This window comes from Mesocricetus auratus, unplaced genomic scaffold (assembly GCF_017639785.1).
Source record: "Mesocricetus auratus isolate SY011 unplaced genomic scaffold, BCM_Maur_2.0 Super-Scaffold_100020, whole genome shotgun sequence".
NCBI lineage: Eukaryota > Metazoa > Chordata > Mammalia > Rodentia > Cricetidae > Mesocricetus > Mesocricetus auratus.
The window spans coordinates 18,329,478-18,343,921 of record NW_024429201.1 but is presented as its reverse complement, the minus strand read 5'-3'; the positions used below and the strand labels follow the sequence as shown (position 1 = coordinate 18,343,921).

General features: G+C 43.8%; 1 protein-coding gene and 1 long non-coding RNA gene across 3 annotated transcripts; one reads left to right on the top strand and one right to left on the bottom strand.

Annotated features, from left to right (window-relative positions):
- The first annotated feature begins 31 nt into the window (after window positions 1-31).
- LOC121133123 lies at window positions 32-3,430 on the top strand. 2 transcript variants are annotated; one of them, XR_005869859.1, is made up of 3 exons: window positions 32-101; window positions 2,519-2,688; window positions 2,932-3,430. It is a non-coding gene; the product is annotated as an uncharacterized LOC121133123 (long non-coding RNA). The 2 variants fall into 2 exon arrangements; XR_005869858.1 differs by having other exon boundaries at window positions 68-376.
- Window positions 3,431-5,772: 2,342 nt separating this feature from the next.
- Mrps36 (mitochondrial ribosomal protein S36) lies at window positions 5,773-14,207 on the bottom strand. The gene is made up of 4 exons (XM_040729040.1): window positions 14,060-14,207; window positions 11,399-11,462; window positions 7,748-7,935; window positions 5,773-5,925 (listed from the first exon to the last, which is right to left on the bottom strand). The coding sequence occupies exons 1-4, from the start codon at window positions 14,096-14,098 to the stop codon at window positions 5,908-5,910; spliced, it is 309 nt and encodes a 102-aa protein (XP_040584974.1). The 5' UTR covers window positions 14,099-14,207; the 3' UTR covers window positions 5,773-5,907.
- Window positions 14,208-14,444: the final 237 nt, after the last annotated feature.

The window sequence follows — 14,444 nt, the reverse complement described above, 5'->3', positions numbered from 1 at the left end:
GCTGTGGGCGGGGCCGGTCCTACGGAAGCCGAACTGGGCTTTGAGCTGTGCCCTCCGCCCGCTGCCACGTGCGCACCGAGGCCGGAAGCGACGTGTTGTAGGTGGCTGTCAAGTTTTGTTTTGTTTTGTTTTGTTTTGTTTTTGTTTTTTTTCGAGACAGGATTTCTCTGTGGCTTTGGAGGCTGTCCTGGAACTCGCTCTGTAGACCAGGCTGGCCTCGAACTCAGAGATCCGCCTGCCTCTGCTTCCCGAGTGCTGGGATTAAAGGCGTGAGCCACCAACGCCGGGCTGGCTGTCCAGTTTTTTAATGTCGACTTTGGTTTTAACTTGGATCTGCTTCCGAGTATCGATAGATCAGCGTTCTGCTACAGTGTTTGTGAGTTCGGACTTTAGCAGGGTGTAAGATGGCGGAGGGCTTGGCCTTGCCCGGGTCTTGCTCTGCGTTGTCCTGTCGCCTCAGTCGCTAAGGACGCCAAACCCCTCCTTCTAAGGAGAGCCAAGTTCTTTTTTTTTTTTTTTTTTTTTTTTTTTTTTTGGTTATTCGAGATAGGGTTTCTCTGTATTGTAGAGCCAAGTTCTTAAAGGTTGATTTATGAAGAAACAGGCCTAGGGAAGCAAAACTCAGCCCAGCTGAACATTATGTTATGGAATAGGTGTTTGGTATTCTATAAAATCGAGACTAATGAATTAAGAGAAACATACAGAGCGTTTGAACGTAGTGTCAACTATGCAATTAGTAATTACGCGGCAAGCCCATCGATCTGCCAATTACTGGCCCCAGCAATGGTCTCCGTTTGAGTCATATTTTTGTCTTTACATCGCTCTAGTTTGCAGGGTGGAGGGTGGTTTTGCTGAGACCTCAATTCCCTGGTAGATTTAAGAACTGATTTTCACATTGTTCCGTTTTTTCCTCACGAGGAAACAAATGATGAAGCCGAAATTACTTCTGAGGCAAACCCAAAAGTTTTTAATGCCTTTGCTTTTAATTTTTATTGTATGTATGTTGCTTTTTTGCCTGCATGTGTGTCAGTGTATCTTATGTGCACAGTGCCCATGGAGGTCAAGAGAGGGCATTGGATCCCTGGGAACTGGAGTCACAGACCTCTGTGAGCCACCACGTGGGTCTTCTTGAGGAACAGCAAGGGCCATCTCTGAGCCCCTTACTACCTTCATTAGTAAAAATTTTGAGATCATTCCTTTGAATTGAGCTTCTACACAGAGTTCACCAAATCAAAAGGGAGTCAATCATCCTGAAGTCCCACACCAAACAGAAACTAGGTTACTTATCTGACTTTCCAAGAAGCTAGCAGTCAGATTTCCCAAACTGGCCGGTTTTAGGTGACATAAAGAAGTGCTTTAGCCCTTATGAAAAAGTAAACTTGTTTATCCGATCAGATTTTTTTCCCCTGCTGTTGCGCCTTCTTGTTCCTCCCCACACATCCCTCTTCTGCCAGGCCTGGTAGAGCACTTAAGTAGTCTGGAAGCTGAGGAAGGAAGCTTGCAGTGACCAGGAGAGCCTGGACTACCGTCTGTTTGACAAAAACGTGTTTTGCTATTGGTCATTGGGAGTTCTATGATTCTAATATGAATGCTACTCAATTCATGAATCACAAAATTCTGCAACAAGGCCGGGCGTTGGTGGCGCACGCCTTTAATCCCAGCACTTGGGAGGCAGACGCAGGTGGATCTCTGTGAGTTCGAGGCCAGCCTGGTCTACAAGAGCTAGTTCCAGGACAGCCTCCAAAGCCACAGAGAAATCCTGTCTCGAAAAACCAAAAAAAAAAAAAAAAAAAAGAGCACAAAATTCTGCAACAACATAACCAACCTGGTTGTGATTAGAATCCAACTTCTTAGTTAACATAAATCATGCAACAATAAAAAACTCATTTAAAATGCATTCATGCCTTTAATCCCACACTGGGGAGGCAGCAAAGACAGGCAGATTTCTGTGAGTTTGAGGCAGCAGATCTACTCAGTAAGTTCCAGGTCAGCCAGGGATACTCAGAGATCTTGTCTCACAATAACAAAAAAAAAATTTTAAAAATTAACAAATACGCCGGGCGGTGGTGGCGCACGCCTTTAATCCCAGCACTCAGGAGGCAGAGGCAGACGTATCTCTGTGAGTTCGAGGCCTGGCTGGACCGATAGCCTCCAAAACAATACAGAGAAACCCTGTCTCGTAAAAACCAAAAAAAAAAAAAAAATTTAACAAATACTTATTGCTTTCTACATGCCAAACATTATTGTGGACCTACAAAAATCATGGACCATAACATCCTCTTGTAATGAAAGATCAAAAGATAATCAGGTCCAGACTATTTAGGTCTACATAGTGAGATCTTGTCTCAGAGGAAAAAAAAGAAAGTTAGCTATGAGGCATGACGGTGATATGAAACAGATTGAGACACAGCTGGTGCTTGGAAGTTTTAAATATGGCAGTGCAAGAAAGATGTCATTGAAAGTCCATTGGATTTTTTAAAAATATTTTATTTTATGTACATTGGTGTTTTGCCTGTAGGTATATCTGTGTGAAGTGTGAAGTGTCAGATCCAGGAGTTAACGACAGTTGTGAACTGCCATATGGGTGCTGGGAATTGAAGCCAGATCTTCTGGAAAAGCAGTTGGTGCTCTTAACAGCTGAGCCATCTTTCCAGCCCTAAGTTCATTGGATTTTAGCAATAGAATCAGGTTAGTTTTTTTATTGCATTTTATTGTCATTATGGTAGGGTTGCCATGGTACACATTTGAAGGTCAAGTCTTCAGGCCTGATGGTAGGAGTCTTTTCCTGCTGGACTATCTATCTCTCTGGTCCCAGACGATGTTTTAAAAGGTTTCCACTGCTGCTAAGAGACTACACTATGGACTGAAAGGGCAATTATTGTTGTAAAACAGATGGCTTCACTAGAGTGATACTAAAATTTTGATTCTTAGCCCACAGGATCTACTAACAAGCTGATCCCAAAGTTCTGAGCTGGAGTAGCTGTCAAAATGGCAATTTTCCCCCTTTCTTCGCAACTGATGTTTCTAAAACTTAGGAATCTTAATTTTTGGAGACATGATGGAGACAGCAACAGAGTACAAGATGCTAGTGCAGTGCAAAGTGGCTCCGGGTCCATCCAGAGTGCCTGTTTTTGCATACTGGCCAAGCAACGTTCAGTCACTAGATGACTTACATTTCTCTCTGTACCTGTCCCCTCCTCTGTAACAGATCCACTCGACACTGATGGGAGGCTTAAGTAACTTTGTGTGGGCAAAACAAATGTGTGGCAAGTGGTTAGCTAGCTGTTATTGCTTCAACCCTTCGTCACTACTTAGGTCCAGATAAAACATCTATAGATTGCAGAAAAACATGTTTTGAAGCCATGGGATTGAATCCAAGGCATTGTGAATGCTGGGCAATAGGTCACTAAAATACATCCACAGCCCCAAAGTAATTTGTGTGTGTGTTTTTTTTTTGGTATGGTGCATGCATGTATTGAGGGTACATATGCAGAAGTGAGTGTTGGGGTTCATCTTCAATCACTCCATCTGTGTTTCTGAGACAGTCGCTCACTAAGCCCAGAGCTCACCAGTTCAGCTAGCCTGGCTGGTCAGAAAGTTCCAGGGTCCTACATTTCTGCCTGCCCAGGAAGAAGATTACAAGTACATAACTGCTCCCAGCTTTTCATGTGGGTGCGGGGGGCCCTCGGGACTGCATGGCAAGTACTCTGATTAGAGTCATGACTTCACCCTGAAATAGTTTTATTTGGAAAAAATATATAGCTGGACATGTTAGTGCATGCCTTTAATCCCAGAAGGGCAGAAGCACAGATTTCTATGAGTTTGGAAGCCACACTGGTTTATGTAGTGAGTTCCAGGCCAGCCAAACTACATAGTAAGACCCTGTCTCAAAAAAAAAAAATCATGTATTTTTCATGTTACCAGAATAGCTTACTACTAACATCAAATATAAACCCTTGTCTCTCATTAGGTTACCAGTCACAGCACAGAACTTACAAGAAAAACAAGTCAACTCTGGAATGATTAAAAAAAAAAAAAGATTAGCCTACAGGTGATTGAACAAAAGTAGAAGATAACACAAATCTAGTGTCTGTTGATCATTCTTTATAAAGTATATTCTAGAAATAAAATATGGAAGTATGGAAGAGAATTTAGTCAGTCTTGTGAAGATTAGCAGGAGAACTAGTAAGGTGGATTTTGAGACTGTCAGACATTATAACAGTGAAGTTAATTATCAGGATTTGAAAACATCACAAACAGTAAGCTAAATGAATATCCTCCCAAACACAGGGTAAGTAGCAATTTCTAGTGAAATACTTGTTCCCATGCTATCTTATCTCTTGTTTTACTTTATATATTGTAGTCACCCATTGGGCTTGGGTTCTGGACCCTTGACTAGGAAGTGAGGCGATGAAGAAATGACAAACACAGAGACACAAGTACAGCAACCCTGGGGCTCTCCTGCTGCTCCTAGAACCCCATTGTGATTACCAGATACAGCACACAGGGAGGAGTTAGCTAGTCTTGGTAGGTCTCTGTAGGACACCAATCTCAGGCTGGAAAACCATCAGGGAGGAAGAAGCTGCAGCTGCTAGTCTCTGCACACACTGATCAACCATTCATAAACACTAATGCTCAGTCCCTCTGAGCCTACCCAAGTAATGGGGATGTCCTTCTGTATGCTGTGAATATAAATTTCTCCTATTGATAAATAAATGTTGATTGGCCAGTAGCCAGGCAGGACATATAGGCAGGGCTACCAGACTAGAATTCTGGGAAGAGGAACTCAGTGAGTCACCAGAGAGACGCTGTGTAGCTGCCAAAAGGAATAACATGTCAGAGCATTATTGGTAAGCCACAGCCTTGTGGCAATATATAGTTTATTAGAAATGGGTTAATAATTAAGAGAGAACTAGCCGGGGCTGGAGAGATGGCTCAGAGGTTAAGAGCACTGACTGTTCTTCCAAAGGTCCTGAGTTCAATTCCCAGCAACCACATGGTGGCTCACAACCACCTTGAATGAGATCTGGTGCCTTCTGCTGGCACACATGCAGAAGAATGTGTACATAATAAATAAATAAAATTTAAAAAAAAAGAGAGAACTAGCCAAAAAGCCTTAGCCATTGGCCAGTTTATAATTAATATAAGCCTTTGTGTGTTTATTTGGGTCCAAATGGCTGCATGACCAGGCTGAACAGAAACTTCTGTCCACATCCAAGTAAGGTTTTATCATTCCTGTGGAGCTAAGGCCTTGGAGTCCTAGACATGGTCATGTTCACATTAACATTCACTCAGGACTTCACTCCCTACAAAACAGACACCTGTTCTGAATATAGGTACAAATAATCTTCTATATGATCTTCATAGTCTTAATCCCACTGCCAGCTTTTATTTAAATTACATTTTTTATTACTTAGAATAGGTATGATTATATCGGTTATTCTCAGATAACCTTGTGAATGAAAAAAGCCAGATAATGAAGAATAGTGGAAATATCTCACTACTCCTCATCCAACTTCAGAGAAAAAAACTTCCTTATAGCAGGAATTATGTTTCATAAATTATCTTTATGTTGAAACAAACAGAAAAGAGGAAATTTGATCATTTCCTAGATACTGTGTGCTTTTAATAGCTCATCACTGGTAACATAATCATAATAACTCATAATCAAGAGTTAACAGGCTAACATGTAAAAATGTGACTTTAAATAGGTACGGAGGACAGCTTGTAGAGAGGCTACCAGGATACATAGAGGAGATACAAGTGGCCATCTAGAGTTTCTATACTTCATTCTTTTTGCAGAATATTTATTAAGGTTGTTTAATATACAATTTTCACTTGACACTTTGGAAGTCCTTTATTGTAAAGATAATTCTTTTGTCTGATGACAAACAGCAGCCACAGTGATCATTCTGGACCTCCACGCTGAAAAGAGAAGCATAGAACAGTGAGATGAAATACAAATTGGCCATTATTTATACAATAAAAATGATCTTCAGGCTTTGGCTGGATTTTTGAGACAAGGTCTCACTCTGCAACCCAGACTGGCCTAGAAATTCACTCTATAGCCCAGACTGTCCTCTAAAAAATCACAGCAGTCCTCCTCCTGCAGCCTGCTGAACACTGAGATTACAGTCGTGAGCCACCAGGCCCATATATCTTTGATTTTAAAAAAAGGGGGTAGGGACTAGGCTGTGGCAGTACATGCACTCGGGAGGCAGAGGCAGGCAGAACTCTGTGAGTTTGAGGCCAGTCTGATAACAGAGCAAATAATAGGACAGCCAGAGCTGTTACACAGAGAAACCCTGTCTCAAAAAAGCAAAAGCAAAACAAGACACATGGGGAAGGGCCTAGGTCCTGGAGATCCCCCCAAGGAGGGCCTCACCCTCCCTGGGGAAAGATGTGGGGATTGGGCTGGGGGGTGGGGCTGGGAGGGAGAAGTTGGGGGAGCTGGGATTAACATTTGAAGCATGCATGTTTCTAATTTAAATTAAAAAAAGGAAAAAAAAAAAACTTTCCAAGCCTCTTGGTGCAGGCTTGTAATACCAGCTACTGGAAAATCCAGGCTGGAAGACCACAAGTTCAAGCCTAGTCATAGCAATTTACTGTGACCCTGCTGCAAAATACATTGTAAAAGGAAATCTAAGGGTGTTGTTTATTGGGAGAGCAATTGCCTGCCATGTGTGATGCCAAAGGTTTTATTTCCCATGCCACAAAATAGATTATAACTTAACATATTTTCATTTATCCTTTAGAAAAATTTTAACCAATGGAAAAAAAAAGAAACAAAACAAACAAATCCAAGGTTTTGTGTAGTTTTTTTTTGTTTTGTTTTGTTTTTTGTTTTTTGAGGCAAGGTTTCTCTGTGGCTTTGGAGGCTGTCCTGGAACTCACTCTGTAGACCAGGCTGGCCTCGAACTCACAGAGATCCACCTGCCTCTGCCTCCCGAGTGCTGGGGGGTTTGTGTAGTTTTGAGGCACTTATAGTAAATGTTATAAATTCAGATCTAGAAAGGATTCAATATTGATGACAAAGCTGGGTGTAGTAGCACATGGGAGGGAAAGGCAGAAGGATCTCAGTGAGTTTGAGGCCAGCCTGGTCTCCATAGAATTTCTAGGATAGGGGCTGGAGAGATGGCTCAGAGGTTAAGAGCACTGGCTGGTCTTCCAGAGGTCCTGAGTTCAATTCCCAGCAATTCAATTGCACAACCATCTGCAATTCAATCTGGTGCCCTCTTCTGGCGTGTAGACAGAACACTGTATATGTAATAAATACATAAATCTTTAAAAAATAAAAGAGAACAGTTTAAAAAAAAAAGAAATTTCTAGGATAGTCAGGGCTGCATATAAAGATGACTGTTGACATCAGTTAGCCTCCAATTTCCCATGGCCTTAGAAGCCCCTTACAGTGTGGAAGGTTCTTACCCCTCACTCAGAGAGCTTATTTTCAGGTGCTTTTATGCTTTGTTGAGACTGAACCCAGGTTTTGGCACATGCTAGACAGTTCTATTAATGAGCTACATTCGCCAGCCCTTCCTATGTGTTTATTTCTTTGTATGTCGTGCACACTCACTGAGGATCCCAACAGCGATTTGTGTCTGACAGCCCTACTCTGTCTCTGCATCTCCCTTAGCTATGATCCCATTTGACAAAGCAAAGGGAAGACGGTGTACATCCGCAAATGACCACTGCAAAGCCAAATGTCACGGCACTGTGCACAGCCCCGTGCTAAAGAGCAACAACATACCTGGATAAATTCCATTTCTTCTTGAGACATAGGTTTCCTTCTGTATTTCTGAGGTAATGTCTTTAGTATTTCTGCAGTGTCTGGAGGCCCGGGATGCGCCAGCAAGTCTGGGGATATACTTCCTTTAGAATGTTGTGAAATTACAGATGAGTGAGACGGTAGCCCAGCAGATCTCAAAGCTTCTGAGGCTGAAATGAAAACCAGATTAGACAAATTATCCAGGTGTCTTTTTTTTTTTTTTTGGTTTTTCGAGACAGGGTTTCTCTGTGGCTTTGGAGGCTATCCTGGAACTCGCTCTTGTAGACCAGGCTGGCCTCGAACTCACAGAGATCCATCTGCCTCTGCCACCCGAGTGCTGGGATTAAAGGCGTGCGCCACCAACGCCCGGCTGCTTTGTGGTTTCTATGATTTACTTTTCTTTAGACTGTTCCCTGGGATTGGAGTGATGGCTCAGTGGTTAAGAGCTCACGCCATTCAGTTCCCAGCACACATACCTGGCAGCTTACAACTGCCTGTAACTCCAACTCTAGGTGATCTGACACCCCTCTGTCCTCATGTACAAGCATATACCTGTGTGTGTAAATAAACGATAATAAAAATATTTTTAAAAAATATTTCCTGGGCTGGAGAGATGGCTCAGAGGCTAAGAGCACTGACTGCTCTTCTAGAGGTCCTGAGTTCAATTCCCAGCAACCACATGGTGGCTCACAACCATCTATAATTCAATCTGGCACCCTCTTCTGGTATGCAGGCAGAACACTGTATATGTAATGAATAAAATAAATCTTTAAAAAAAATATTTCCTATGCCATACTGTTTTTTTTTTTAAGATGTATTTATTTATTTAATTATATAGACAGTGTTCTGCCTGCATATCAGAAGTGGGCACCGGATCTCATTACAGAGGGTTGGGAGCCACCATGTGGTTACTGGGAATTGAACTCAGGACCTCTGGAAAAGAAGTCAGTGCTCTTAACCTCTGAGCCACCTCTCCAGCCCGCCATACTGTTTTTAAAGCATATTATTTGAAGGGAAATCAATTTTGTTCTTAGATGCCATTTTCTTTTTTGTTGTTTAATGTTTTCTTTTTAGTGCTGGGATTAAAGGCGTGCACCACCAACTCCCGGCTCCAGGTGTCTTTATTTTTTTTATTTTTATTTTTATTTTTTTGGTTTTTCGAGACAGGGTTTCTCTGTGGCTTTGGAGGCTGTCCCGGAACTCACTCTGTAGACCAGGCTGGCCTCGAACTCACAGAGATCCGCCTGCCTCTGCCTCCCAAGTGCTGGGATTAAAGGCGTGCGCCACCAACGCCCGGCTTCCAGGTGTCTTTAAATGTTACTTTTGAACTACTTATCATAACTACCTACCTAACTATTATTTGAATAACCAAGCCATCCTTTAAATAGGTCATTGGGGCTGGTGAGATGCACTTAAGAGCACGTGGCTTTTCCAGAGGACCTAGGTTTATTCCGAGCACCTACAGGGACAATCAAGCTGTTTATAACTCCAGTTCCAGAGGATCTGACACCCTCTTCTGGCCTCTGTAGGTACCAGGCATGCATGTGGTACTCAGACATAAGCACCCACACACGTTAAATAAATAAAACTAAAAAATAATTTGCCAGGCGGTAGTGGTGCATGCATTTAGTCCCAGGACTCAGGAGGCAGAGGCAGGCAGATCTCTATGAGTTTGAGACCAGCCTGCTAGTTCCAGGACAGCCTCTAAGCCACAGAGAAACCCTGTCTGGAAAACCAAAAAAAAAAGAAAGAAAGAATTCATGTCATTCTTCATTTTGCCTGTAGCAATCCTCCTCAAGCTTCCAAGGGCTAAAATTGTAGGTATACACTACTATACATGGCTTCCTAAACTATTACAATCTCACACACACATTATATTATGCATATAAAATGTTCTTTTTGAAAGAAACAGTAGTTTGTTTTGGTTTTTTGAGACAGGGTTTCTCTGTGTAGCCCTAACTGTCCTAGAACTCGATCAGTAGACCAGGCTGGCCTTGAATTCAACAAGTATTGACCTGTCTCTGCCTCCTGAGTGCTGGGATTAAAGGTGTGTGCCGACACTACACAGCCTTTTTTAATTTTTTAATAGTAGCCTTTTTTTTGTTTTGTTTTTGTTGCTGGGGTTGGACGCAGGTTCTTGTACAAGCTAGGCAAACAATCACTGAGTCACAGCTACTGCTTTTATTTACTTGTATGATAAGGTTTTACTATGTTGGCCAAGCTGGCCTTGAATTCCTGGGTTCAACTGAACCTTCTGCTTCAGCTTCTTGAGTACCTAGGATTACAGGTGTTCGTCTCCATGCCTAGCAAAGTAGTTTAAAGAAAGTAAATTATGTGAGTTCGAGGCCAGCCTGGTCTACAGAGTGAGTTCCAGGACAGCCTCCAAAGCCACAGAGAAACCCTGTCTCGAAAAACAAAAACAAAAAGAAAGTAAATTATGACTAAGATGGTTCAGAAGCTAAAAGTACTTGCCACCAAGCCTGATAACCCAGGTTTATCCCTGGCACAGCCCTCATGTGGCAGAAGGAGAGCACTAACTCCTGTAAGCGGTCCTGACTTCCACACATGCACTGTGCCAAGCACTCGTGCCCACACACACACACACACACACACACACACACACACACACACACACACACACAATGAATACAGTGAAAACAGTTTTAGAAGTAAATTAGTAGGCCAGGTAAAGTGGCACACACTTGTAATTCCAGCACTTGGGAGGCAGAGGCAGGAGGGTCACTGGGAACTGAGAGACCAGTCTGGTCTACATAGGTCAGGCAGGACTACCTAGCAAGACCCAAATGGCTTTTGAGCTAGAGACAGCTCAGCCATTAAAGGTTCCCATTTATCTTCTAAAGCGTTCACATCATCAAAGCCTGTTTCCCCAGCTTCCCTTTAGGGGCAGCTGATTGAAGCTCAGTGATTGAAGGCACTTGTGCCAAGTCAGAAGCGCTGTGTTCAATTTCCAGCTCCCGCTGGGTGACTCAAAACCACCCATAACTCCAGTTCCAGAGGATCTGATGCCCTCTTAGGACCTCTGTGGACACCAGGCACACATGTTGTACACATACATACACGGAGGAAAAACAGATACACAAAATTGTAATTTATTAAAGAAATACAATAAAATAAATAAAACAGGGATAATAAAAGTGTCTTATTAGCTGGGTGTGGTGGTATATACCTTTAAACCCAGCACTCTGAGAGGCAGAGGGGCTCTGTGATTCAAGACCAGCCTGGTCTGTATATCCAGTTCCAGGTCAGCCAGAGACACATAGCAAGACCCTATATAAAATAAATAAATGAATAAATATATATTTTAAAAGCTAATTACTTGCATGCTACTTGAGTAGCATTTTGATCTAAAGTACAACAACCTACCTGATTAAAAAATAAGAAATACTACTTATACTATTCATTTCTAAATATGAATGCATACATTTAAAAAATCTATCTAGGCCGGGCATTGGTGGCTCACGCCTTTAATCCCAGCACTCGGGAGGCAGAGGCAGGCGGATCTCGAGACCAGCCTGGACTACCAAGGGAGTTCCAAGACAGCCTCCAAAGCCACAGAGAAACCCTGTCTCGAAAAAACCAAAAAAAAATCTATCTAAATGAAGTACAACTTACCACTGAGTTTAGGATTGTCTCTTCTGTCAGGGAACCTTATTAATGGAGCATGTGGCTTCACTACCTGAAGGAAAATCAGACATGGGGGAAAAATGGTGTCATTAACTATAAAAGCAATCACCTACTAGTCCTCACAATTAAATACCTTCGTTAAAATAAATTACTCCTGAGGAGTGGGAAGTGATTCTGTTAAGAACAGGTACTGTTAGCCGGGCGCTGGTGGCGCACGCCTTTAATCCCAGCACTCGGGAGGCAGAGGCAGGCGGATCTCTGTGAGTTCGAGGCCAGCCTGGTCTACAAGAGCTAGTTTCAGGACAGCCTCCAAAGCCACAGAGAAACCCTGTCTCGAAAAACCAAAAAAACAAAAAAAAAAAAACAAAAAAAAACAAAAAAAAAGAACAGGTACTGTTGGCCCGGCAGTGGTGGCGCACGCCTTTAATCCTAGCACTCCGGAGGTGGAGGCAGGCGGATCTCTGTGAGTTCCATACCCAGCACCGTCCTCAGGACAGCTCACAACTGCCTGCACCTCAGGGGCATGTGATACCTCTGGCCTCCTTGGGGATGATACCTCTGACAGCCTCCATTCACATTGCACATCACACACACATACACACACACATATGCACGCACGCACGCACACACACAGCCAATTTTTTTGTTTTTTGTTTTTTGGTTTTTTTTTTTTGGTTTTTCGAGACAGGGTTTCTCTGTATTGTTTTGGAGGCTGTCCTAGAACTCACTCTGTAGACCAGGCTGGCCTCGAACTCACAGAGATCCGCCTGCCTCTGCCTCCCGAGTGCTGGGATTAAAGGCGTGCGCCACCAACGCCCAGCGAAAAGTACATTTTATTTTGGTAAATGTGTTGTACCTCCTGTTGGAACCTCAGCATCATGCTGACCCCACCCTCCTGGTTTTAATTTGTATCTTATTGACAAGTAAGAATTTTTTAAATTTTTGGTTGTAAACCTAGCCTTCAACGGCTGAGCCATCTCTCCAGCCTTCAAGTAAGAATTTCTAAGCATCTTTTTTTTTTCATGTTTATACTCCAGTAGGTATCTTTTGTTATGTCAATTCCTTCTCTCTCTGTCTCTCTCATACACACACCTCTCCTTCCCTCACACACACACCAACTTTTTTAAAAAATTTTTTAACATTTATTTATTTATTATGTATACAGCATATGTTTGTATGCCCACAGGCGAGAAGAGGGCACCAGATTTCATTATAGATGGTTGTGAGCCACCATGTGGTTGCTGGGAATTGAACTCAGGACCTCTGGAAGAGCAGGCAGGGCTCTTATCCTCTGAGCCATCTCTCCAGCCCCCCAATTTTTTTTAAGTTTATTTCTATTTTATTTGCATTGGTGTGTTTCGGGCATGTATGTCTGTGTGAGGGTGTCTGACTTGTAGTTACAGACAGTTGTTAGCTGCCATGTGGGTGCTGGGAATTGAACTCAGGTCCTATGGTAGAGCAGTCAGTGCTCTTAACCACTGAGCTATCTCTTCAACCCAAACCAACTTTTTTTGAGACATGGTTTTATCTACTATGTAGGTCTGGCTGTAACTCACTCTGTAAACCAGGCTGGCCTCTACCTCACTGACATCTGCCTGCGCTGGGATTAATGGTGTGTGCCAACATGCCTGCTGCTATACTCATTTCAGACCGAGTTATACATGCACTCTTGATGTATGAGGGTATTTGGTATGGATAGAAGACTTTTGTGGGCTATTCTGTCCTTGTAGAATCCTCAACGGAACAAGTAACTGAGGGTTAGTCATTACGATGGTACCAAAGGTCATCATCCAGACAGCTTCAAGAGAAAGGACTTTTAATCAGACGTGTTCGTGCAGAGGAAAATGCACTTCTAACAAAAGTGAAACTTAACAGAAAATACTCCACATTCCGAGTTACAAAAGACTGTCCACTTACTCATGAGTTTTACCTCTTCCAATAAGTTAGAGACCACAGCTGGAGAAGCAGATACAAAAGCTGTCAGGATGGGTGGGTTAGCAATGTTATTCTAGCCGCCTACCTAAACACAATGGGAAAAGCCTTGGCCAACCAACCCCGAGACATACACACTAGTAGGCAATAACCTTAACTAGCATGGCATTTCACACATTCCCACATCTGCAGCCAGGTGTCCGAAGAGATCAGATCTGAGCAGGTTCAAGGTGAGGAAGCAGCCCAAGAAGGCCAGTTATCCGGCCATTCCCAAGTCCTTGAAGGGACACCAGGTCAGAACCAGGATTTGCTTCCTTCCCCCGCCCGCTACGGCCTTCCTCCGGATTGGCTGACGGGGGGGACATCACGGACAATTTTAAACGGCGATTGGCCAAGCTGCTGAAAGACAGCGTCGTCCGCAGACTCCTAGGTCTAATGAGGTGCTGGGGAAGCCATAGACCGCAGGGCGAGCACGAGCCTACACTACCAGAGGCTACCTCGCGCCGCGCGGCTCGAACCCTCGGCGCCAGACCCTCCTTAGTTCCGGAGACCTGGAGCCCGAGGTCCCATTCTGAGACACACATCCGCTGGCTCTGACCGGGGCCGCGGTCACAGCGCCTTCTCTGCCTCCGCCTCCCTCCCCTTCCCTCCCCCCGGCGCTGCTGCTACATCTGCACCATCCCTCCCTCCCAAGCGCGGGAGTGGCCCAGGCTTTACCTGCACGACCCTGCTGGCGGAAGCCATCTTGCTGCCCATCGTGACCCCCGAGCAGGGGCAGCTTCCGGGGCGCAGGCGAGCTGCACAAGTATCAGGAGTGGGCAGCGTAGGGCGGAGCCGGTGTGATGTCACAGAGGAGCTCTAAGAGCCAGCTCCACCCCAACGCTCCAGGCCCCGCCCCTCTTCCCTCCTAGGGGCTCAGCCCGGTTCTTTTCTAGTGGAGTTCTGTAGAGCGACCGGTTGAACTATTTTGGTTCACTATCCCAAGTTATCTAGGACCATTTCCCTCCCAGATAGCTAGTTTCTAATTTCAGTACAGTTCAAATTTTAATCTGAAACGTTTTATCTGAAGCCACAATATCCCGTGGCTTCCTAACATAAATAA